This window comes from Notechis scutatus, chromosome 5, assembly GCF_049901735.1.
Source record: "Notechis scutatus isolate UNSWTSFEM ecotype Mainland chromosome 5, rNotScu1.2, whole genome shotgun sequence".
NCBI classification, from domain to species: domain Eukaryota; kingdom Metazoa; phylum Chordata; class Lepidosauria; order Squamata; family Elapidae; genus Notechis; species Notechis scutatus.
The window spans coordinates 33,876,608-33,903,123 of record NC_142013.1 but is presented as its reverse complement, the minus strand read 5'-3'; the positions used below and the strand labels follow the sequence as shown (position 1 = coordinate 33,903,123).

Genomic DNA, 26,516 nt, shown 5'->3' with positions numbered 1-26,516 from the left:
GTATCAACTCTCCAATCAATGCTGTTTATTCTAGGCTGAAAGTATAAAACCAAGAGTTTTCTAGTAAAAAAACCTGTAAACATTAAGTAGCCGATACCAGATCATCTCAGTGAATCTTGAGGAAATTGTTTATTTTTTTATTAAAGCTGGTATTTTACAGAATCCTCATGATATGTACTGCAGGTGATAAAACATGAAACCATTAAGGTTTTTTTTAAAAAAAATTATGTGGCAAAACATCAGATCTGTATTTTATTTATTTATGAGAATGTATATGCCTGCCCAACTCACTGTCAGTAACTGGGCAGCTTAAAAACCCAATATAAAAATAGTAACAAGCCATAACACCCCACCCCCACCCCGATGATAACTATCAATCAAATAAACCACTTGATAGGCTCTATCCTGATCTGGAGTCACCGGGCTCATTGACATGTCTTCAGGACCTTTTGAAAGTTGTAGTGGGAGCCAATCTTATGTCCACAGGATGATTTTCCACTGGGAGGGAGCCATCATGGAGAAGGCCTTTCTTCTTGGTCCTAGTAGATGAACCTCCTTAGGAGAAGGGACCATTAACATTCCCTGCTCCCTCCACTCTAGTGGGTCAGGTAAATGTAATTGCGAAAAGATGGTCATTCAAATAACCTGGTCCCCAAGTATTGCTTTAAAGGTGACAACCAGCATCTTCAATTGGACCTGGAAGTGGATCAGTAGTCAATGCAGTTGCCACAGGAGAAATGACACATGTAAATCTAGGCCTGCATAAAGCCATGTGGACTGCCACATTTTGAACCAATTGAAACTTCTGGATAACTTTTCAAGGAGAGCCCCATATCATCCTTTATTTATAAATAATAAATAATCTATTTATAAATAAACACTACTTATATAATAATATAAATTTATGTATGTATTTATTTAGCATTCATTTATTATATACTGCACATTTCATACAACCCCAAGTGATTTAAAATAAGTTTTAAAATATAGAAATGAATAAAGCTGAACTAAAATTGCAAAACAAGAAGAAAAAAAACTAATAATATATGTTGTAAACTAAGAACATATACTGTATATTAGGTTGTGTCAAATTTTTCAACTTTCGATTTCTAACCATTAGAGGCTCAAAAGTTTTGACATTCCTTGGGGCATATTATAAAGATGTTTTGGTTACTTTAATATAATTTAGATGTGCTTGGTAAGTAACTACATAAATATCATAACTTTTTAACATTTTCTTTGTTTCATTAATACAAAAACACATTGTAAAAAATAAAGTCTTTAGACATTCAAATCAATAGGTCAATTAAGTTACATAATAAAAAATAGTATCTCATATGTCTATAGTATCATTTGCTCACAAAGTTATGCTGAAGCAGGCACTCCAAAATCCAGTTTTGATGCTGCCAATATACAAGCTTATTAGAATAAATCTAACTTGCCAGGGCTTACCAGTTATTCATTAGATAGATCATAAGATGATATGTCGGATGTCATAAAGTATGTCATAGAAGCACTATGCTTGACAATTGAATTTGAGATCAATGGTGTCATTTGGTATGGTTCTTATAGTTGAAAAGGAGCCTGTTATATCTGAAATGATGTCAAATTAATAGTTTCAGTTCAAGTATAATTTTGAATCACATATATCTTCATTAATACAATTAATTCAGTTTCTGTAGTTTTATGTAGCATTCCTGCTGGCAAATGAAATACTCATTTGGGATACTGATAAAAATATATATGCTTGTTTTGTCTTATTTTGTAGACTTTACAGAAAGTACCATAGTAAACTCTTGCATTTTATCTTTATAAGCCTTATATTTCATTGAATGTTACAAACTTTTTATTAAAGAAATTAATTTAAAAAGCCACCTTCCTTTTTTGTTATATTTTATATAGCTTGAACTGCTTTGAAATACAGTTTGTGTAGTACAAAATGCATAATAGTGAAAGTGAACATTTTAAACTGTTTTGGAAGGAAAAATGTTCCTTTTCTCATGAATCTCCCTCTAAATTATAGCTTGAAGCTAGTTATCTCTTTTAGTTCCTTGCAACACATTGGGTATTTTCCCCCATTGTTTTGATGTTTAATTGTCCTAAAGCTAACCGAAATGGACACTAACAATCCATAACTTTGATGTTACACTTTAGGGTGTTTGCATATCTTTTGAGTTCTATAATACTATCTAAATGTCTGAAATGCCTGTTTTTAAAACATCTGTGCATAATTAATGACAGTTCCTAAAACTATCTTTGGAGATTGAGCTTTCAGAGTTGGGAAACACCGTTGTCTTTGGAGCTTATGGAAATAGATTCATAGCATCTTGTATTTTGACATACACTGCTCAAAAAAATAAATGGAACACAAAAATAAGACATCCTAGATCTGAATGAATGGAATATTCTTATTAAATACTTTGTTCATTATATAGTTGAATGTGCTGACAACAAAATCACACAAAAATTATCAATGGAAATCAAATTTAGCAACCCATGGAGGTCTGGATTTGGAATTACACTCAAAATTAAAGTGGAAAAAAACACTACAGGCTGATCCAACTTCGATGTAATGTCCTTAAAACAAGTCAAAATGAGGCTCAGTAGTGTGTGTGGCCTCCACGTGCCTGTATGACCTCCCTACAATGTGTGGGCATGCTCCTGATGAGGTGGCGGATGGTCTCCTGAGGGATCTCCTCCCACACCTGGATTAAAGCATCCCCCAATTCCTGGACAGTCTGTGGTGCAATGTGGCGTTGGTGTATGGAGCGAGACAGGATGTCCCAGATGTGCTCAATTGGATTCAGGTCTGGGGAACGGGCGGGCCAGTCCATAGCATCAATGCCTTCGTCTTGCAGGAACTGCTGACACACTCCAGCCACATGAGGTCTAGCATTGTCGTGCATTAGGAGGAACCCAGGGCCAACCGGACCAGCATATGGTCTCACAAGGGGTCTGAGGATCTCATCTCAGTACCTAATGGCAGTCAGGCTACCTCTGGCGAGCACATGGAGGGCTGTGCGGCCCCTAAAGAAATGCCACCCCAGACCATTACTGACCCACTGCCAAACCGGTCATGCTGGAGGATGTTGCAGGCAGCAGAACGTTCTCCACAGCATCTCCAGACCCTCACATCTGTCACATGTGCTCAGTGTGAACTTGCTTTCATCTGTGAAGAGCACAGGGCGCCAGTGGCGAATTTGCCAATCTTGGTGTTCTCTGGCAAATGCCAAATGTCCTGCATGGTGTTGGGCTGTAAGCACAACCCTCACCTGTGGATGTCGGGCCCTCATACTACCCTCATGGAGTCTGTTTCTGACCGTTTGAGCAGCCACATGCACATTTGTGGCCTGCTGGAGGTCATTTTGCAGGGCTCTGGGCAGTGCTCCTCCTGTCCCTCCTTGCACAAAGGCAGAGGTAGCGGTCCTGATGCTGGATTGTTGCCCTCCTACGGCCTCCTCCAAGTCTCCTGATGTACTGGCCTGTCTCCTGGTAGCGCCTCCATGCTCTGGACACTGCACTGACACACATAGCAAACCTTCTTGCCACAGCTCGCATTGATGTTCCATCCTGGATGTGCTGCACTACCTGAGCCACTTGTGTGGGTTGTAGACTCTATCTCATGCTACCACTAGAGTGAAAGCACCGCCAGCATTCAAAAGTGACCAAACCATCAGCCAGAAAGCATAGGAACTGAGAAGTGGTCTGTGGTCACCACCTGCAGAACCACTCCTTTATTGGGGATGTCTTGCTAACTGCCTATGCTTTCCACCTGTTGTCTATTCCATTTGCACAACAGCATGTGAAATTGATTGTCAATCAATGTTGCTACCTAAGTGGACAGTTTGATTTCACAGAAGTGTGATTGACTTGGAGTTACATTGTGTTGTTTAAGTGTTCCCTTTATTTTTTTGAGCAGTGTATGTTTTAGTGATTATTTGCATTATAAATTATCAATGAGTTAATTTGTTGAATTATTTCCATGCAACAATTGTTTTTTGACATGTACAGCATTTCAAATTTTATTTAAAGAAAATACAACTATAATTTCAGTTCTTCTAGTTTTTTTAAAAATAACATAGTATGGCTTAAACTTCTTAAGTTTTGCTTTGTGTCTCTCTCTATTGAGACATCTGAATTTGTTTTGCAAAGAAAGCTGCAGTTAATCAAAGCTGGAAATTTCTGAGTGTCTTCTTGGCTTGTGGAAAAAGAGAGAAGAGAGCAAAGTGCACAACCTCCATAAGGAAGTGGAACACATTTGTGTCTCATTAAATACACATACCTACTCTATTTTTGGCTTTGTTGTGGCAATAAAATAGAAAAAATGTAATTAAATCCATTTGTAAATGCGGTGATTGATATATTTATTTTCTGTACCAACAAAAACTCATCTGGATCTGGTGTACTTTTCTCTTGAGGTCTTCTGTTGCTGTTATAAATTCCTTTTCTGAAAAATCAAGAGAACATGTAGAAGATGAGTACAAGATTCCTTCATCCCATCCTGTTTCTTTGCCTTCACAATCACTTCATTGCCATAATATGAAGTCCCATATTCGGTAAGGTTATTTAAAGATGATGGTAGAGAATCATTTTACATGACATTCAATTTAGTTTTATATTTTATTGATGTCAATCATAATGTTACTTTTAAGATTACATCTTTACACAGAATTTAACATATTTTGATACCAGGTTTCAGCACCTCTCTGCTAAATTTCCACACAAGAAATAGACATACATCCTCAGAATATAATTCACAGCTTTTAACATATATTTCAGCAAGTACACACATGCACAGACACAAAAATAAACATGATTGGGTCTGGGCTGTAATTAATAACTTCTTGAGGGTGGAGGTGATTCCATCAGCTCTTAAGGAGGCATTAGTGCACTCTGTCCTGAAGGAGTCATCCCCTGACCCAACCAGTCTGGCTTTTGTCCGGTCTCCAACCTTCCCTTTTTTAAGGAAAGCTTGTAAATAAGGTGGTTGTGTAGCAGCTGCAGAGAACCCTGGATGAAGCAGATTATCTGGACACTTTTCAGTCAGAAGTTAAGACTGGGTACAGGACTGAGACAGCATTGACTGTGCTCTTAGATGACCTCTGCCAGTAGTGAGCTGGGAATAGTGCAACCGTCCTTGTTCTTTTTGATTTCTTAGTGGCCTTCGATTCCATTGATCATGGTTCTTTCTGGACCATCTTTGGGAATTGGGGGTGAGTAACATTGTATTGCTTTGATTCTCCTTTTTTCTCCAGGGTCCATTCCAGTTGGTGTTGATGAGGGTAGAGTTCCAACCTATGGCCCCAACTTTGTGGGATATCCCAGGGCTCAATTCTCTGTTCTGTCCTATTTAACCTTCAGATGAGGCCACTGGGTGAGGAGATCCAACAGTCTGGGATAAGGTACCATCAATATGCTGATGCTACCCAGCTTTGTATCTCCACCCTGGACTACCTGTCCTATGTCAGTGCCTAGAGGCTGTAAGAATCTCAGTGGGATGCATTGGTTTTCAACTCAACCCAAGAAAGTGTCTTTGCATATTTGGGCCTTGTGATGATAAGGGTTTTCCACCACTAGTTCTGGATAGAGTGGCACTACCCAGATGGATCCAGTGCACAATCTGGGCGTCCTCTTTGAATCAGAGTTCCTGCTAGAAGATCAGCTGCTAGAGGTGGCTAGAAGGGCCTTTGCACTACATAGGGTAGTATGCCAGTTGATTGATATATAGATTAAATTTTATGCCACCCATCTCCCCTGTAAGATGACTCTGGTTGTACCCATTTCTGGATAGGGAGGATTTGCTGACAGTTACTCATGCATTGTGACCTCTTTTCTGAACTACTGCAATGTCTTCTCCATGGGACTGCCCTTAAAAAGCACTCAGAAGCTTCAATTGATACAAAATGTAGCTATACATGTAGTAAAGTGGGTATTTGATATATGTAACATCACTGCTTTGTGAGTTACCAGTATTCCAGCATGGTTTTGGGTGCAATTCAAGGAGCTGGTTATTGCTTGATCTGCAATCGGATTACTAAGGGGTGGTCAGTTGTTTCTATCTGTCCAATTCGGTCAGGCAGATTGGGCATGCTGCAGATCCCCTCAGCCAAGAATGTTGGCTGGCGGAAATCAGGAAATCAACCCTTCTCTGCTGTAGCTCCTGCCCTTTGGAATATGTCCTGTCAGATACTAGGATGATCCTGACCCTAAGGCCCTTTTGCAAGGCCACGTAGACTTGGTTTTATGCCCAGGCTTGGGGCCTTGAATGTGTTAAGGGCCCTGTGTCCAAGCTGTATTAATATACATAATAAATTTTGCTTGGTCTCATATATTTATTTTGTACTGTTTTAATTGTTTTCAAAGTCACATGTTGCGATGGGCAGTTATAGAAATTAAATACATCCTCCTCTCTCCCCTGCCCCCCCTCATTTTAATTAAGAATTCATATATGTATTTCCCTTTATAGGAACATGAAATAAATTATAATTGTCAGTCATTTCATCAAACTTTATTTGGCTTGAGTTCTTATCTGCCTCTATTGAGTTCATGTGCAATTGGTGCTAGAAAATGATGATGCTGTCTTTTATTAAAAATTAAGATATATGATAGTGATTAAAAATAGGGACAGAGGGGATGAGTTGATGTCTGAAGTTAAATTTTTCTACTACTATTTTAAGTATCTTCATTTTGCATTTCATTTTTGCATCTAATTTCATGTAATTTCTATGTGATTAAAACTACAGGCTTTATGTTTGCTTTCAGTGTATTTGAAAATGGTCAGTGCTCTGGAATAAGTAGTGAAATGCACAATACTTCATCTGAGATGAAAAAATTGAAACAACCTGATATAGGTATGAGTAGTGCATGTTTGGAAGGGAAAAATTAACATGCTGTTTTTGAAACTTTAAAAATTAAGGTACTTTAAATGTTTGGTATTTAGGAGAAGCCTTTGATTCTACTATTCCAATACCTTTGCCGCCTCTGCGACCTCCACTGAGGGAAAATTTGAAACATGCATCTGTACTCAATAGAACGTCCTCTGATTATGACTTGCTTGTGCATCCTCCAGGTTATATATTCTCTTTTTCTTCCAATATAGCAAGCTTCTTATAAATCTTTCAAACACGGCTTTATGTAGACTAAATCTAAGACCCTGCACTAAGTATCGAATAAATGATGCCTCATTGATTTTTATGATTGTACAGGTGGTCCTCAACTTACAACAGTGTTTAATGACCGTTCAAAATTACAACAGCACTGAAAAAAGTGACTTATGACCAGTTTTCACACTTAACAACTGTAGTAGCATTCCCATGGTCATTCAGACACTTGGCAATTGACTCATATTTATGATGGTTGGAAACCAGATTCACTTAACAACAATTTGACTAATTTAACAATTACAATAATTCATTTAACTGTGGCAAGAAAGGTCGTAAAATGGGGCAAACTTACCGTGTTTCTCATATACTAAGGCTGGGTCTTATTTTTTTTTGAGCCCCGAAAAAATGGCTAGGCCGTCTTTTCGGGGGTGACTTAATTCCCCCCCTTGCATTCTCAGGCGGGCGGCGACGGCTTAGATGTTGACCTTGGCGTTGGTGGGGCACTTCGTATCGCGGTCAATACAGGCAGCACCATATCCGGGTGTGCAACAAAAGTACTTCCTAACAGCAAAATATCCCACCATTCCCCCCATTTCTCATGTCTTAATATAGGCCTTAATTTGAGGGGAGGGGCTTAATTTCATTTCATGCCTATAAAACATGCTGGGACTTCCTATTGGGGGAGGCCGTATTGTTGGAGAAACAGGGTATTTAACAAATATTCACTTAGTAGCAAAAAGTTTGGACTCAATTGTCATCGTAATTTGAGGACTACCAGTATTCTACAGTCAGTTCAAAATTATAATACATTTTTCTGCAAATGATAATATATTTGATGCATTAATATTTAGTCGTATTAGATTAAGAGTATGCAGTTTTGTGTATTTGTCTCCCACATGTAAATTTAGCTTGATGTGAACATTTTATTCAAAATCAAAATGAATTAAATTCCATCTCAAATTATCATAAATATAAGCATAATTTATAATACCATAGAAAAATGTTCTGTTTTAATGTATATTCCTAAACTGGGAGAGGGGAAGTTTTAATTTAAAAAAAAAACTAGATTAACAGTTTCATCAAGACATGTTTTCTCAAATTATCTTGATTTGCCTGGCTGTTATTTGTCAAGCAAGTCAACAAACTCTTTTTAATTTTAATTTTGGAGAGAAAGGCTAGAATATTACGTAATATGTTTCAATGATTTATTTGTAGCAACCTAAAACGGTAAGCAATTTCTCTAGCAGAAACTTTACTTTTATTTTGTATAATGGCTTCAAAGACCTCTACTGATATTGGGGTGTTACCAGAATGTGGGCTGTATCTTGGGTTAGCTATGGAAGAGCCTGAATAGTTTTATAACTCTAATTCAAGGAAAACAAGCATTAATAAAGTATTGGCTGTAGGCCCCCACAGTGATGTATTAATTGATTTGGACCATGGAAGGAGATATCTTTCAAATGAATAAATATGGCTTTCTACTAGCAAAAATATTGAGTCTGGACACAGATTCAAAGGCCCACTTATCATAGAAGTTTACATTTCATAAGGAAAATTCTGAGCTAAAAGTATTTGAAAATTCCCTCCCCCCCCCCTCCCAAAAAAAAATTCCTTTATTCTGACTTTTTAGCTAAAGATATTTTACTTTTACAGTGTTAATCAGAATAGCCTTGGAGTTTAACTGAAGAACGATTCAATAGAAATTTGTTCACTCCAAATTCATTTATCTACTAACCAGTTTGACTCCACAAAGGGACAAGTCTAGACTCGAATCCTGAAGTGTTGATGTCTCAAATAACTAAACTGAGGTAGTGCCGATTATCTTTCCTCTAAAAAAGTATTGTTGTGGTGACCCACTTAACAATCACAACTTACAACCAAAATTCCAGTCTCAATTGTGATACTAAGTTGAGAATGACCTATATTAAAATCATTGTACTGCTAGATCAACTTTCGGAAAACAATCTGATAGTGGATTTATATTATTTCTCTGTCAATGCAGGTGAAGATTTGTCCGACAATCCACCACCTTCCCTTCCTCCACCTCCACCACCTCCTGCACGCCATAGCTTCATTGAGCAAACAAGACCACTTGTTGCAGGAAATAGACCCCTGTCTGGACATGAACTGTACCACCCTCCCACTGGTAAGAAATGGTGATGGTGATAATTATTTTATTTTATTGTAGAGAGTTAGTTATAAAAAATGTTCTCAAATATTTGGGACTTCCGGTTTGTCGGCTTCGCGAGCGGTAGGGATTCGCGAAGCTGTGCGATCCCTGCCGCGCTAGCCGTTTTTGGGGCTCCGATCCGGACGGATACGGAGCTAGGCTGCCCTGCAGGGGCAGCTGAAGGTAGGGGGTATCCGGAGAGGGGTTTGGGGGTGTTGCAGACCCCCTCCCCGGCCGGCAGAACCCCCTTTTCCCAGGACGGTGCAGCGGCGGTCCGTAATGGCCGCCACAAAGAAGCTGGCAGCCGGGTAAGAATGCGCAGGAGGAAGTGGAGAAAGTGTTTGGAAGGAGAAAGTTTTTCTTGGTTCCTAGGACTCTAAGACATATTTAACAAAATTCCTGAAAAGTATGACTTTCTGAATGATACCTTCTAAAAGAGGAAAAAAGCGGCAGTTTGATGGTGCTGAAAGGAAAGCTTACCCTCTTTTCCTATGGAATAAAAAGTGAATATTAAGAAACCTATTTTTTTTTAGGTGAAAACTGGCTTTAAGTGATGAGTGGGAAGAGAGAGGATTAAAAAAAAATATCTGTATGCTAAGACTTTGTTGGAGGAGATGCTTTAAGGATTGAAAGACTAAAATATACTGCAATAAGATTTTAAGAAACAGATTTGGACTTTCTTTTTTTCTGATTGACACTACCCTAGGAGGTGAAAGTGAGAACTCTGCCTTGGTTTGGACTGATTGATAACTTTGGGACTGTTTTATCTTTCCTTTGGAATATTTTGGTTGCTGTAAGAAGAAAGAAGGGGAAAAGAAAAGATTTATAATGGCTCTTTCTATTGAGGAACTGAGAAAAGATTATGAACAAGCAAAAAAAATGGTAAAGCTGGTTTGAAAGAAGCCTTCCTTTTTTTAGAAATGGCGCTTATTAACTATCAACAAACATTACAACAGATGAAGACAGCAGCAGAAGAAGGAGAGGCAGCCATCTTTAATAAATCTCAGAACTTGACCAAGAAAGAAGGAAGAGGGGAAGGAAGAGAAATAAAGGACTTAAGATTTAAAAAAACATTGAAGAAAGGGAAAAATAAGATGCAAAATCAATATAATGATAGTAAACAAAAGGGAAAAGGAATACGACAGAGAAGGGAAGCCAGTAAGGCAGAGGCTAGAAGAAGGGTGGGTAGAAAGGTTTGTTGGGAGAAGAAAGAAAGGGAAAAGGTGGAGAAAAGCTACAAAGTTTTGAAATTAAATGGGAAAAAAGGAATCTTTTTTAGGGATAAAGGATAAAATATAATTTCTTCAAAGAGATTTTGCAAGGTACATAAGATGATATTGTAGTATTGTATTAGAAATAGAAAACTTAAATGGCTTAAGAGTTGATAAGAGATTAAAATGTTGAAATGTTTAATAATGATTGGTTTTAAAATTTAATAATATGAGGGGAGGTTTAGTATTGAGTATTAATTAAAGAGTTTAATAAGATTATGGTATTGATGTTATTATAAAATTTTTATTATAGTATTTGTTTTTAATATTTAGATTTATTGTTTAACTATGTATTTAATTATTTTGGATATATTATTCAGATAGAATGTACCAAGCAAAATCGGATTGGGTATTGGGTGTTTTTTTAAAGATTAACTTGATTAATTTAGTGGGGAGATAGAAAGGCATCATACTCTGATTAGTGATTTCAGGAGAAATTTCTTTTTTTTATAAGGAATGAGACAAAGGTACAATAAAGAATGGACAAAAGATACAAATATAATGACTCAAATTAAGATGATTAATTAAGATAGAATTAAGAAGAGTGAAATATGTGGAGAAGTTAATATAGAAGACTTAGAATGGTAAATAAAATAAGTAATGATATGTAAGATGAGCATGAATACAGTTGAAGTCCATGAAGAGAGAGATACCTGGGTCCAAGTTACTTTCCAAAAAGATTTTTTTTTATGTTTTGTGTGTTGTGGGTATATGTTTTTTTTTTTCTGGGGAGAATTAATAAAACCTTGTAGAAATATAGAATGAGAATAATGGTAACTAAGTCAGAAAGAAATAGATGAAATAATAATAATAAAATTGAATAAGAGTAAAGAGAAATAAAGAGAAATTGGATAAGAGGTTTTTGTATGTTTATATGGAAATGGTTTAAAACAGAATTATAGTTTATCTGACTTGTTAAGTTTATAATGGAAAAAGGTTTAAATATGTAATGGATAATGATGACTTGTGTGTTTTGAAAATTAATAAAACTTGTTTTTTTTAAAAAAAAATGTTCTCAAATATTTAACTACTTGTCGGCAGAGATCTAACCATACATTTGGAGGAGTACACTATAAAATGGAAGTTATGAGATTATGGAAAAATAAGTTAATTTCCTACATTTCTGAAATATATACTATTAATGGTATAGTGGTCTGCAAATTAAGAAATAGTTTATGTTTGGAATTTTGTCATATGAGAAGACATGGCAGATTAAAGACAACTCTGCAAAAACCAGAGCTGACAACCACAGAGGAATGAAGAGCTGGCCAGGCAAGGAGAAGAATTGAGATCACCCACAAATGCCCCAGACAGCTGCTCCTTGTGAGGAAGACCCTAACTGTCTCCAGTATAGAATAGGATCTATAACTGTTAGAGCTATTGGCTCTGCATTGCTGATGGGGATACAATTTATAAAATGGTAGTATTAGCACAGTCTAATTTTGCATAATTTATACATTTTATAAATGTTATTGCCGTCTTAATTTTTTAATGCTTCTCTCATTAAATATTGCTAATACTTGCTTCTCTAATTTTTACATGAGGCTTTAAAAAGTATTTAGGGCTGGTCCTCAGAGGCTTTTAAAGATTCTCAGATGATAAAGGGACATGAGAGAAAAATTAAAAACATGATTAGAGAGTAACTGTATTTAATATTAACTAAATGCAAAACTAAATCAAGCAAAATCAAATTTAGCCATTGCCCTGACTCTAGTCATTAGTTTAGGAAATGAAGCTCCCAGCATGCCATTGAAAATGAAGTGCAGCACTTGGTCTGGAAATGTTCTAAAGTCCTATCTTGCACAATAATTTATTCTCATATTATTTCCTTTTGAAACAGCTATTAAAGTTCCAACAGAAAGGTTCCAATCATTATTGTAAAAAGTTAATTGCTTTTATTTATTTTTATCTATTAAATATAACTCTTCTCCATTGATGAAAGAGAGTAAGTAGAGCATACGTGTGTTTACTAATGCTTTGTCAATATTGTTTGGTTTGAAGCACTCTTCATGAAAGGGTAGTGTTTTTTTTTCCCACTGAGGGGAAGATATGCCACACATTATCTAATTTCTTTTAGAGGCCACAAGAAAGCTGAGAATCTTTGTTGGATGGGTGGATCTACTGTGAATCTACTGTACGTTAAAAGATTATAAAATACAATTGCAGCAAAGCAGTAGCAGACAGTGTGGTGTTCCACCGCAAACGAGTGATAGATTTCCGGACAACTAGATGTTGAAGACTTCTAGAGTGCATATACTTCAAGTTTTCTTTGAATTCTTTATGACATATTTCAATAGTTGATTAAAATTAGCCACAATTTTTATGATTAGCAAAATAAAGCATTAAAAAGAAAATGAAGTTTTCTTTTTGGAAGGGAGTCCTTTTCATGAAGGGGACCTTACAATTCAAGTCAATTGAATTAAAATTTAACATATTACATCATTTGTCTTTTGTGTATTTTTAACTGAATTATTTTTTTGTCAATTTATGTCCTATGAACAGAAATACACAAAATGATCTTTATTTTTCCTTTCACAGATCTTTTTTTTGATCCTACAAATGGCTCAGTTCCGTTACCACCTGTTAGAAGATTAACCATTGAAAATATAAAGGCCCATAGAATATCTCAGGATTATGACCAACTGCCATCTTCTTCAGGTAATTAAAATCCAATATACAGGAATAAAATTACAGAACTGTTTATATTCTGCATAATTTTTCAAAAAGATGAATTTGTTACTTTAGTCTTTCAGATTAAATCTCTCAGAAAGTATATTAAAATTGAAAATGGAGAATATGTGATTTAGGATATCAGCCTCCCTTTCTAGAGCTTCAGTTTAGATTAACCCTTTAATCTGTTTGCAAGATAGTGAAATTAGAGCTTTTCCCTATCACTTCCAAAGAGCTTTACTATTGTCCTGGGATTTTCACATCAGGGTTATGTGCTGCTGTTTTCATTCCTGCTTTTATTCTATGTTTTTGTTTTGTAAACTACTGGGAAGTCAGTCTTGATTATGGTGGTTTATAATAAACAAAATTGCTATGTGGTGTTAGAATCTACATATTCACTATTAGCAAAAAAAAAAAAGAGAGAGAGAGAAGAAAACATCACAGTCATTACCAGAAAAAAATCCATTATTAAATGTGCTGAAATATGCAAACTCAAGATGCATTGTTAATGTTTCATAGTGCTTCTCATACAGTCAGATACTGGACTTGTTTACAATCAAAAGGATTATAAATAAATAACAAAAATAAGGATATGTTAAGCAAAACCAAAACTGTCCATCAGTTTTGATAGAAGGAAATCCTAGCACAAGGTACCTAAAAGATATAACAGTAGGTACCTCATGAATTTCAGGTGGCCGAGCATTCCAGGGTACAGGCATCATTACAGAAAAGGCTTGTCTGCGAGTAACCGCAAGATGAGAATCAGTCAGTCTCGGCTCACACAGCAGAACCTCCTCTGATGATCTTATCAATCAACCAGGTCTGTAACAGCATAATTGATCTGTTAGGTATCCTAGTCCCACATTATTTAGAATCTTATATGTAAAGAGCAGAATCTTCAACCTGGCATAATACTCAATTTGAAACGAGCAGAAGTTCAAGTGCACAATCATGAGCCATACTGACCTGCTATGCCACATTTTGTATGCACTTCTCTTTTCAGATCAAGCACAAGGCTACCCTTGTAGCAGATATAAGAGCAACAAAGACAATTAATCAGGGGACTGGAGGCTAAAACATATAAAGAACAGTTGCTGGAATTGGGTATATCTAGTTTAATGAAAAGAATGACTAGGGCTGACATGATAGCAGTGTTCCAATATCTCAGAGGTTGCCAAAAGAAGAGGGGATCCATCTATTTTCCAAAGCACCTGAAGGCAGGACAAGAAGCAATGGGTGGAAACTAATCAAGGAGAGAAGCAACTTGGAACTAAGGAAAACTTTCCTGACAGTTAGAACAATTAATCAGTGGAACCACTTGCCTCCAGAAGTTGTAAATGTTCCAACACTGGAAGTTTTAAAGAAGAGATTGGACAACCATTTGTCTGAAATGGTATAGAGTTTCCTGCCTAAGCAGGGGGTTCGACTTAAAGACCTCCAAGGTCCCTTCCAACTCTGTGATTCTATTTGTGATACATTACAGTAATCTAAACACAGTTTTCCTTTCCTCAACAGGTACAGCTAAACTGTTCCCTCCATGTAAAGATATAATTAGTACACTTACCAAAACTAGAAATATGTCAGGTTCCAATGGTAATAATGTCTTTAGGAGCAACATTTTAGAGCAAGCAAATTTCTGAAATTCTAATGTGAAAACCACCCATTATAAAATGTTATCAAGATAAAGTCTCTGTTTACCGGTTGTTATCTACCCCATTGCTGTGTCCTGATTTTGAATATTGTCCTGGTTTAGAACCTCCTAAGGCAGAGGTTACAGAGAATTTTATTACCCAATTACTGATCTTTAACCTCAAACTCCAGATAACCTCCCCAAGCAATTTTTTATGGATATTATGTATCACAGGACAAAATAATATCTTGAGGTACCCCACAGTATTGTTGCCAGGAGAGAGAGGTAGTCACTCAACTCTGTGCAAACATTGTAATACGGCACCTTCAACTCACAGAGATAAGCCAAGGAAATACTTTGGTTGACAGTATTAAGCTACATGGGCATCAAACATCAATAGAATTGCATTGTATTTATCTCTGTCCCATAGAAAAGTATCTGATATGCTAATTTGCAAATCCAGGCCTAAGCCCAGGAAAGAGTTAAAATCATGTCATTTGAAAATATCTGCAGCTAGCCAGTTGCTACATTATTAAGCAGGTTGCCCACACAAAGGCTGGACAACTCATTTTTATTGGATGTTTTAAATTGTATTCTTGATGATTTCATAGTTGGACTTGATGACTCAAAATACACCGGTGATCTATGTTTCTAGTAACAAAGAGGTGCTTGTAACTGGGTGGTACTTGGTGTAACTTTAGGGAGAACTTTTCAATAATAGATTACTATCTCCTTTAAGATTTGTGGTGGAAAGGTACAGTTATAATTGGCTTGGAATCCCCAAGTATAAGGCTATGTAAATAAAGTGTCTTGTCTGCCATCTGAGCATTGCTATATTTTAACCATTAGACTGAACACTTGAGTAAAGTATGTCAAAAGTAGAATTCCAGCAATTTTGCTCTTGAAGTGATCTGCAAATTACTACAATAGTCTTTGAGATTTCAATATACTTTTCTGGGGAAGGTGATAATAAAACTCTGATGACAAGCTGCTTCAGAATACAGAATTGAGTGAATTAGGGAATATCCAATAGATCCCACATCATGTTTTAACCCTCAGATATGCTGATCTATCTCATTATGCACTGTTAAAAAAAAAGGAGGGAAACAAAGCTGGATTTATACTTTTAAAATTTAGATTTCTAAAAATTCCATGTAAAATGTGAACAGAAAATTCCTATGTTCAGATTATGTGCATATTCAGATTATGTGGATATATGAATGTCTGTTGAACCAAATGCATCTCAAGTTCTGAAGAAGCAATCTTAATTTTAGCTTTTCTGCTCCAACTGGAGTCTATAAGAGGTATTATTTGGACCAAGTCATATCCTCCAAGATTGGGTGTGTGTGTTCATTGTTGTTATGTTTGTTGCCAAAAAAACAAAATTAAATTACATTGTTCAATTGAGTGACACTATTAGATAGCTGTAGGCAGAAAGTCTTTCAAGCTGTGGTAACTGTTTTTTTTTTTAAAAAGAACTGTATTTTAAAAGACAACAGGTAATCCCCAGTGCATTTGTTGGTACAGTATAATCTTCTTGTGTACCTATACTTACTAAGTGTATGAATTTAAATTTAACTTCAACATATCTTCCTTTATAATAAACTCTGCCCCATGGATTTGAAGTTCTTATCTAATAGTAGGGGTGGAAAAAATATTTTCAAACTCTTATATTGCTTTAGTGTGCATAGTAATGCAATTAGTAGTAATACAGATCTTTTCCAAAATTCAATTTCATCAGTTTTATGTAATATGTTCCCATATGCATTTTGTACAAGTTAAACCATTTGGATATGTTTTTAATGTAGATGTTGGTATACTTGATATAGCTATGCATAAGTTACATGCATCATTTATTCCAATAGAAGATAATATATATAGCTCAGGGTTGAATATATGGCAAATAACTAAGCTCAGGAAGCACCAAGAACTCCTCATTGTTTACTAATTCTATCTATAATTTGGCATGTATTATATATAATTCCCATCTATTAATTGTGGGACTTTGGATACTAGTAAGTGAATTAATGTTGCTACTGGAAAATTCTCATTGCTGACAATTTCAAACAATTTTTTTTAAATTATAAGGACATTCAAATATTAAGATATCTATTCAAAATACAAATTTCTAAATATCCATCCCCTTAGTCACATTGCAAGTACCATAATGCAGAATTGTTTCTATCAATAATTTACATTGAAGCCAAATTAATTGGAAATTTGTGTATTAGCTGAAAATATTTTTTCAAATAGAGTTAGATTCTATAGTTCATGGATAATTTATTCACGTTTTTTCACCCAAATCAAATAAAATATTGTGAACAATACTTATATTCTTGAATAAAAATAAAGAATGTGTTATATTTATTTCAGCTCATTTTATGATCAGAATTGGTGTAGCCATTTGATGGAATAAAGATTTTTTAAAATCAATTTCATAGGTATTATTATTACTGCAACCACAGCTGATAATAACTAAATAATCCAATTCATATGTATGATTAAAATATAACGTAACAGCATAAATAATAATACTAATCATATGATGAAGATTGTATAGAGCACAGAACCCCAGAGCTGAGAGAGTGTCATTAGCATTCAAGAAAGTGTTGTAGCCTATTGGCCACTGGCCCCTCCAGCAGCCGAATCTGATGAGGCGGAGTGGGAGTCAGGGTCAGCATCAAGGCAACCTGAGAGCTCTGAGGGAGAAGAGGGAATGGAGCTGGCAGAGAGACAGAGGTGGAGCCTGGGCCGTCCCATCAGCCTTCAGATGAAGAGTCAACAGCTCCCAGGTCTGGAGGTGGCTGATGAGGAAGAGGAGGAACAGCTGGGTCCAGTTCCTGATGTGTGGATATACAGAAGGCAGAGGAGAGGAGAGCAGTGGAAATCCGTGGGTCGATCCATGGGAAGGAAGAGCCACCACTGCTAGCGAAGCCTCACTGTAGCTCTGGTGATAAAAGGCAGGGGGCAGAGATGATTAGATGTGGCAAGCATGTGGCAGCCTGCGGTGAGAGAGAAACTTTTTGCTAGGGTTGCTGGCACTCCTAATAAAGGAATCATTGAGTTAACTTCAGAGAACTTCTCGTGTTTTGGGGAGCTGAGAACAAATACTCTTGAAGGAGAAAGAAAGCTGATAAAAATTCTTACTGTCTTTCATTGTAATTAATTTATTGGAATGCATTGAATCAAAAACCTTAAGAATGGAAGTTCATCTGATATGTAATTACAGGTAGTCCTTGATTTACAACAGTGCATTTAGTAACTTTCAACAGTACATTTAGTGACTGTTCAAAGTTGCAACAGCACTAAAAAAAAGTGATTTATGACTGTTTTTCACACTTATGATCATGTAGCATCCCCATGATCACGTGATCAAAATTCAGACACTTAGCAACTGCTTCATATTTATGATGGTGGCTGCAGTGTCCTGGGGTGATGTGTTCACTTTTTGCAACCTTTTGACAAGCAAAGTCAATGGGGAAGCCAGATTCACTTAACAAATGTGTAACTAACTTAATAAATGCAATGATTCACTTAACAAATGTGGCAAGAAAGGTCAAAAAAATGGGGCAAAACTTACTTAACAAATGTCTCACTTAGCAAGAGAAATTTTGAGCTCAGTTGTGGTCATAAATCAAGGAGTACCTGTTTTTCTGAGATAATTTATTTTCATTTGTATTTATTAAAATATGCTTTAAAATTCCATCCCTAGTTTTCACAAATTCCAATTCCCATTCATAAGAAAATATTCGAGAAAATTAATTAAAGTTCAGATGAAGTAGTTTTATTTTTATCTTTCTTGTATGGTTTGGTAACATCTAGTAGCAATAGCACTTAGACTTATATAACGCTCCACAATGCTTCACAACTCTTTTTAAGTGGTTTACCGAGTCAGCATATTGTCCCCAACAATTTACCCACCTTGGAAGGATGGAAGGCTGATCAATAAGTAGGGGTTGTTCTTAAACCAAACCAAACAAATAATAATTCTTTTGCATCAATCTTTGAAAAGATTAAATGCGTATAAATTCAGAAATTCAGAAATTATCTTTGATAGTGAGATAATAGAATAGAATCAATGACTTTGAATTAGCCAGGAATATCTTTTTTTTCTCCATAAAAAATTACCATTCTTTTTTCTTTTCTTTTTATGTAGATTGTTCACAAGCACCAGCCAGACCTCCAAAACCACTTCCTCGTAGGACTGCTCCAGAAATACACCATAGGAAGGCACATAATACATCTATAGAAAATGTTGATGCAAAGATCGCAAAACTTATGGGAGAAGGTTATTCTTTTGAAGAAGTGAAGAGGGCCCTTGAAATAGCCCAGAATAATCTTGATGTAGCACGGAGCATTCTAAGAGAGTTTGCTTGCTTTCCTTCATCAGTTTCTCCACGACTCAATCTATAGTATGGAAAATCTTGCAGCAAGCCTAATTCTCCGTGGGTGTGTGGGTGGGTGTGTAAACATGAGAAATATTGTCCAGTGTGAGATGGGATTCAAGTGAGATTTTTTTTTCCTGGATGTATCTTCAAAGAATGAGTTGGAACAATTTTTCAGAATAAGATCAGCTGCTCACTTCAAGATATAACTGAATTAAATCTGTATTTTTGCTAGCCATATTTTTGAATCAGGGTTGAACTGACAAATAATTTAAAGATGTTTACTTCCCATGAACTTTTAATCTGTGAAATGCTTTTTTCATGTTTACAAAATGGTAAATGACAATTTTAAAGCTGATAGTCCTCCTTTGTTCTTGTTCATATTTTCTACTGTGAGGCATTTCCAGTTGTCTTTATACTGATTTGCCCCATTTACTAAGTCAAGTTACTTTTTATATACATATAAGTGCACTCTCCATTTTTATTTTTCAAGGAGCTTTAAATGCTTTTTGCATTTCTGCTCAAATAAAATGCAAGAAAAATGAGGCCTTCACTACTGATTTTATTTTTCTGATAGACCATTGCTATTTACACAAAGTAAAAAAAATATGAATGTGTAATGCATTACTTTGTTACTGGTCTATTTTAAAAGAGATTTTGACCAGCAACACTGAGTAGTTTTTCTTTGTGGTTGTTAAGCTTCAAGATCAGTATGGTTAACTTAAAAAATTAAAATATACAGTATTGCATGATAATGACCTGAAAACATAAATCCTTTTTTGATATAGTTATTCAAAATCCAAAAATTATGGGATTGAAATTAGACTTTTGTTCATTGGCAAGCTTAATAAAAGGCTGTGCGTGCCTTAATATTGGCAGATATATGAAATCCATCAGAGTGAATTTTATTATCAGTGGCCAGGTAAATTATTGTCTTATGGAAAGAAATATTTGATTAATTTCCTGTGTAGATAATGATTTCATCACAGTTTTGAGGACAGGATCATTTTAAGAACTCTTTAAATTTTCTATGCTGTCGCTGAATTCTATATCTACCAATTTTACAAGGATTTTAATTAAGTTACATTATACCTTAAATGTTCATTCAGTCTTCAGTTCAACTTATTGTGTTGTGCCTGTATTCTTGAACATAACTTTTTGCCATGAGTGGCTGGTAATATTTTAAAGCACAAGCCAAATCAAGTTCTTCAATGAATTTCATTTTGCCCTAGATCAGTGTTTCTCAACCTTGTCATCTTTAAGATGTGTGGACTTCAGCATGCTGTGTGGGGATTTCTAGGAATTGAAGTCCACATCTTAGTTAGATCTTCCAATTCCTATTTTTAAAAAACTTAATAGAAATTGTTGATTTGAAACAGTTAACCTTGAAATGGCTATTTTCCCTATCTTCTCTTAAATCAATTGGCATTTATATTACACTTCGACATGGTTCACCATCACTGACCTGTTTAAGTTAATATGTTACATAGTATAAGAGGACACACATGTGTAGGTTGACCCTCCAGTCTTCTCTATCCCATATAATTGAGGGAGGAAGATAAAACATTTAGAATATGATATGATTTGGTAATATTTCAGCCGATGAGGCCAAAGTGGTAGTAAACATTTCACAAAGATCGGACTTGGTTTAGTAGAATTTGCAAGTAATATAAGAAGCCAGGTATGCCTGCATTCTGTAATGCCAGTATTACATCTTTTATCCTTGGTCATTGGAAAATTATAAATATGTACTAATAGAACTATAGAATTGACATCACTTATACTGATAGTTCAAAAATAGAATTTTCACTGACACATCAATCCCTTCTATTCCCTGTGAAAAATAAACATGAAATATGACTACATTTAAATCAAAATGTATTAAAAAGGGTAGACAGAGTCTTGTTACCTTAAAGTCAAAAAAATAAAAAATGATTTCTAATACTTCCAGTGTAAGTATATATTAAAAAGCTAATATGCTGCTAAATTAAAGGATGTAATTCACCTACAATATAATTTTTCTTAGAATAAAATTTCCCAGTTGTGGTTGAGAACAATGGATTTTATATGTGTCTGTTGGCACATACATTGCCTGTGCATGGTTTTAATTATAATAGTTTAGGGTAATCAGAAGATCATGGCCAGTATATTTTTAAAAAATTCCTATGAATGTTTGAAATTATATCGGTTTGTGCCAACATAGTAGAAAAGTGTATACAGGATTCATCTAACAAAATAAAGAGGGTTATCATGTCCCAATGAACAATATTCCTACAAATTTCTTCACCATTACAGAAGTCATCTATTTGTCCTCAAGTGCAGCTTTTGAAGAGGGTCAAAAGGAATAGAAAGCCAGTGTAATATAATTGTGATGAACTAAGACTTGGGCCAGATTCAAGTCCATCCTCAATCAAGGAAACTCACTGGATAGTTTGGGATTGGTCAATGTTAGTTCAGCCTCACATTTTTTGAGAGTGCTGTGTATGATGTAATTGGTTCCTCAAGGAAAAGCAGGATATAAATTTAACAAACTACAAACATTCTTTTATAAATTGCTTAATGTACACATGTTAGTAGCCAGAAGAATAAATAGCAAATTATCTTTACACGATTTCTGTGTTTCCAGAGATAAAGGGCACATACTTACAAGTATACAAACATATTTAAGCAATCATATTGTGCTATATGACCTCTTCCTAAATTAATCAGTTTTAGAGTCTATCCATAAGCTGCTTTCTAGGCTGGAAGTATGACCATGTTTCTGCAATGGAGAGTCATTCAAAAACTTAAATAATGTTATCATACTTTAACCTTTATATTCTTTAGCTGTATTCAAAGTGTTGTTCAGGTGGAGGGGTGATCATCAGGCTGCTGGCTTTGAAGGAGTTTCTATATAAAATGGAAATTGATTTAAGTGAAACCAGTGATTACTTGCCACATATTTAGTATTTTCTTTTTCTGATTTCTTTTTAAAAAATCTACAATTAGATGGCAGTTTAGGAATGACTTTGGGCTCACATATGTAAGTATTGAGGGGAAGGCAGGGCATTTTATGCATCCTTGCCTTACAGCTAAACTATTTTAAATAGTTTAAACAGATATATATTTAATGTGGTATATATTAACATTATTAGTGATGTATACTAGTAATGTTAATGATATACCACATTATAGAGCAAATAGACATTTAGCATCTAAATAACAAGCCTCTGTTTTAACATTCTTTCCATAGTACTCTAATGTCAGTTTCCTTCTATCCCGAGCACATAACCTATATGACTTTTCATAATGTGAATTCATTTTGGACCAGAAACATTGTTCTGTTTCTCCTGTTTCCAGCTTGAAGCTTTACTTTGCACTGACCTGGTAAATGTTTTAATTTGTGTCTTAAAACTGATACATTTGGAAGCAGACAAGTGAGTTCTAAATCAGGCACAGCCTTTTGACCTGAACCATAATGCTTCTCAAACTGATTTCTTGAAAGGACTTCAAGTTTTTATTTTGAAGATTTTTCTTCTAAATAACTATTTTATCTGAAAGAAAAATACTTTTTATAAACTTGTTTAATGTGGTAAAATAGTGATGTGATCAATTTATATTTTGTTCAGCCTTTTTTTTTCAATTCTGAATATTATGTAACCTGAAGTTACTATATTGTTCTTGTAAGGTATTTTATAAAAATTAATGTTAACAAAATGACTTCTCTTCGTTTTCTATCATGCATCAACCAGGTTTTGCTATATCATTTCCACATACGCGTATGACCTTAGAATGTACAGATGTATATTTGAAAAATAGTTTTTCATAGTTTTTAGCTACTATCCTAAAGACCAGTTGAGTTGTTCGTCCTTTGCTAGGATGTAAAGAGATATTTTGAGTTCATTCAAGATCTGTCTATGCAAAATTTGTCTCCTCATAAACAACAGACCACAATATGTTTAGCAACCATATTTGTTTTACAGGGATACATATTTGTTTTTAAAAATTGGCATCAATAATAATAGCATGTTGTCTTATAGCAGGGGTCTCCAACCTTGGCAACTTTAAGACTAGCGGACATCAACTCCGAGTTCCTCAGCCAGCTTTGCTGGCTGAGGAACTCTGGGAGTTGAAGTCCGCTAGTCTTAAAGTTGCTAAGGTTGGAGATCCCTGTCTTATAGGACTACTTTGCGTGATACACAAAGCATTACCAAGCATTACCATTACTGGTGAACATGTTCATGCCACATCTCGAGCTGATGTCGTCAGCAAACTATGCGAGAGCCTACGTAGGATTGACACAGTCCTTTAACAAATTAACATTTTGCAATCCATGCCAAAATCCCTCTCTGCAATGGTTATCATTTAAGGCATTGTCTTGATTGTCTATTAAGTTTTTTTTTTTAATCAGTTCATAAGGTAACACACTCCATTAACATCGAAGGGGGCTGTGTGGAGAGAGTTTCCTCTTTTAAATACCTGAGAGTCTATCTCAGTGAAAATTGTACCTGGAAAATCAACACAACCCAGGTGGCAAGAAAAGCCCAACAGAGACTCCATTTCATTAGGGTTTTGCAAAATAATAAAGTAGAACAACGATTGATTACCTCCTTTTACCGGTCCACAATAAAAAGCGTCCTCTCATATTGCATTACAGTATGGTATGCTGGCTGAACAGCTGCCGATAGAAAGACATTACAAAGGGTGGTGAGCACAGCACAAATATCACTAGATGACATTGTTAGGGCTCGCTGCCTTAAAAGAATAAGGAAAATTGTCAGAGACGACTTACACCCCGGTCAGCACTTCTTCACTCTCCTACCATTCGGTAGGAGATACAGAAGCATAGCCAGCTGCACCAACAGGCTGAAGAACAGTTTCTATCTGTGGGCTGTCAGACTTCTGAATGGAAAATAACTTCATGTTAACATAGTATGATAGACTTGCACGTTGTGCAACAAGGTCACATAGGGTAATAAGATTGGGACTGGGTTAGGGACTTCTGTCCTCACTGTGAGTTGGGGGCGGGGAGTTGCACAAAGGGAGGCTCAGCCAATCTCATTGTACACATGTACTCTGACAAAGGTAATAATAATGACATTTTTATACTTCTACAAATATAAACAAATTTTAGAAATGTCATAACTTGTGAATTTCAATGACTCAGTATAGGGCAAAATTATTCTTACAACATAGGATCACCTTTACTAGCTCATGTTTTTCTTATGCGACATTTGTGACCAGCGGTGGGATTCTGTCCATTTCTATAGAACCGGTTGCTCTGAAAAACAGCAAACAAGAGAGCATACATAGAACCAGTTCTATGTCTGCTGCTGTTTTGGCCCACCTGACCTTTATTTCCTGCTTTTTAACCGCAGATGCTTTGCATGACACAGCTGCGGTTGAAAAAGCAGGAAAAAAAGGCTTTTTCAACTGCTGCACACTTGCACGCAGCACTGATCAGCTGTCCGGGCAGCTCAGCAGGTCGTAAATTGCACTCGTGCAACTCGCATATGCACACGCAATGCAGAGCAACAGAACCGGTAGTTATACCAGTCGGATCCCATCCCTATTTGTGACTATTTACCAGTTTTTAATTTCTGCAATTATTATTCATGGAAACAATGTTGCATGGAAACCATTTCACTATGCTTGGAAATCAGGTTTTGGGAGAATGTTGTGCTCTTAATAATTAATTGTAATCTCAAAAAATATAAAACGGCAAAACTGGAAGTTTTTAAAAACAACTGAAAGAATTGTGAAGGGGTGGTATTAGCCCTGCTACCTCAATCTGTCCTTCTAAATTAAAGATAGTCTATGTATTCTATATACCAGTAACTAGGAAGTTTTGTAGAAGCCCACTCTTCCTTCACCATTAGTTCATTGTTAAGCTAATGGTTGCTCCATTCCCTCAGCTGCAAATGCTTCCTTTCTACTTTCCCCCACAGCACAAAACTTCCTCCAAACACACCCACACACCAGTGGTGGGATTCAATTTTTTTTTACTACCGGTTCTGTGGGCTTGGCTTGGTGGGCGTGGCAGGGGAAGGATACTGTAAAATCTACAGTCAGATATAGTATTTTCCGGTTCTCCGAACTACTCAAAATTTCCGCTACCGGTTCTCCAGAACTGGCCAGAACCTGCTGAATACCACCTCTGCCACACACCCATACGAGTGGTTTCAGCATTTTACTTTTATGATTGAAATTAGTACAGTAATACAGTATTCTTCAGGCTTGCCTTGAACCTTTTTATGCTACCTTTCTCCCAAGGAAGTAAACCAAGGGAAGGAAGAACACATGATGGCCACTGCAAAGCTTTCCTTCCACAGCTGTCTACTCCAGTAGACTGGGCTGTAATATTGCAATGAGAGATTAATGCTTATTTCAGTCAATGTTCTGTAGATAAAATCTTACGATATACAATATGTCAATGACTTATGCAAAAATGGCAGTTTTTCCATTTGTGATGCACACTAAACTAGGGAGAGATTTATTTACTCAAATAGAAGCTGAATATTCTTGGATACAGATTAATAACTTAATAGAAAATGAACTAGAATTTTTATCACCTGTGTATAAGCTTTACTCTTGCCCTATCATAAAAAATTATCTGAAGAAAAATAGTTTCTCCTTGTTTAAAATATAATTTTTATGCCCTTGGAATACAGGGCAATTATATTCTCAAGTAACTCCTAAGTATGGAAAATGTAGAGAACTAGTATAATAAGGGAGATGGATTGTAACATACATTTGTTTTATAACCAGTTATAATTATGTGTACATCATATTTAACAATGATAAAATGGCTAGATTTGCTTAGTAGGAAAAAATAAACCAGGGTTTATAAATTGTATTATGGCCTAGCTTGATATGTGAATCATTAGAATGATGGGTAGCTGATTGAAATCAAAGCAGCTGGGGGAAAGAGGCATTCAAAACAATAATTATTAACAGCCAAGCTTTTAGCGGGGCTCATTTTGGCCACTCTTAAACCTCAAAATCAAGTTGGATATATATTGTATGTATAGACCACTTCTATACACCTGTAACTTGCATAGGGAGCTACCTTAGAACCATAAAAAAGCTAAGTCAGATATTTAGTTGTGAACAGTTTTAAAGTTGCAGGGATATATTCCCTATTTTTAATGTGAAAAACCTTTAAGGTGTGTTTCTGAAGTGGGGTTCTATTTTTTGAGCTGCAGGATCACATAGTCAATATATGCACTTCATGATCATAGGTTTTTTAAAAAATCAGATACGTAAATGTGTTCGCCTGCTCAGTCTCTTGATTCTGTAGTTCAGGGT

General features: G+C 35.8%; 1 protein-coding gene across 5 annotated transcripts in view; it reads left to right on the top strand.

Moving 5' to 3' along the window:
* CBLB (Cbl proto-oncogene B) overlaps positions 1-22,928 on the top strand; it is an 81,840-nt gene extending 58,912 nt beyond the window's left edge. For 4 of the 5 annotated variants that reach the window (XM_087966497.1, XM_026663957.2, XM_087966498.1 and 1 more), the window contains 6 exons: positions 4,419-4,556; positions 6,763-6,851; positions 6,941-7,069; positions 9,106-9,249; positions 13,083-13,202; positions 19,001-22,928. In XM_087966497.1, coding sequence (XP_087822623.1) covers positions 4,419-4,556; positions 6,763-6,851; positions 6,941-7,069; positions 9,106-9,249; positions 13,083-13,202; positions 19,001-19,257 — 877 coding nt within the window. In that variant the 3' untranslated portion in view covers positions 19,258-22,928. Of the gene's footprint in view, positions 1-4,418; positions 4,557-6,762; positions 6,852-6,940; positions 7,070-9,105; positions 9,250-13,082; positions 13,203-13,905; positions 14,035-19,000 lie in introns of all 5 variants that reach the window. The other variant, XR_015749796.1, reaches the window with a different exon arrangement.
* Positions 22,929-26,516: the final 3,588 nt, after the last annotated feature.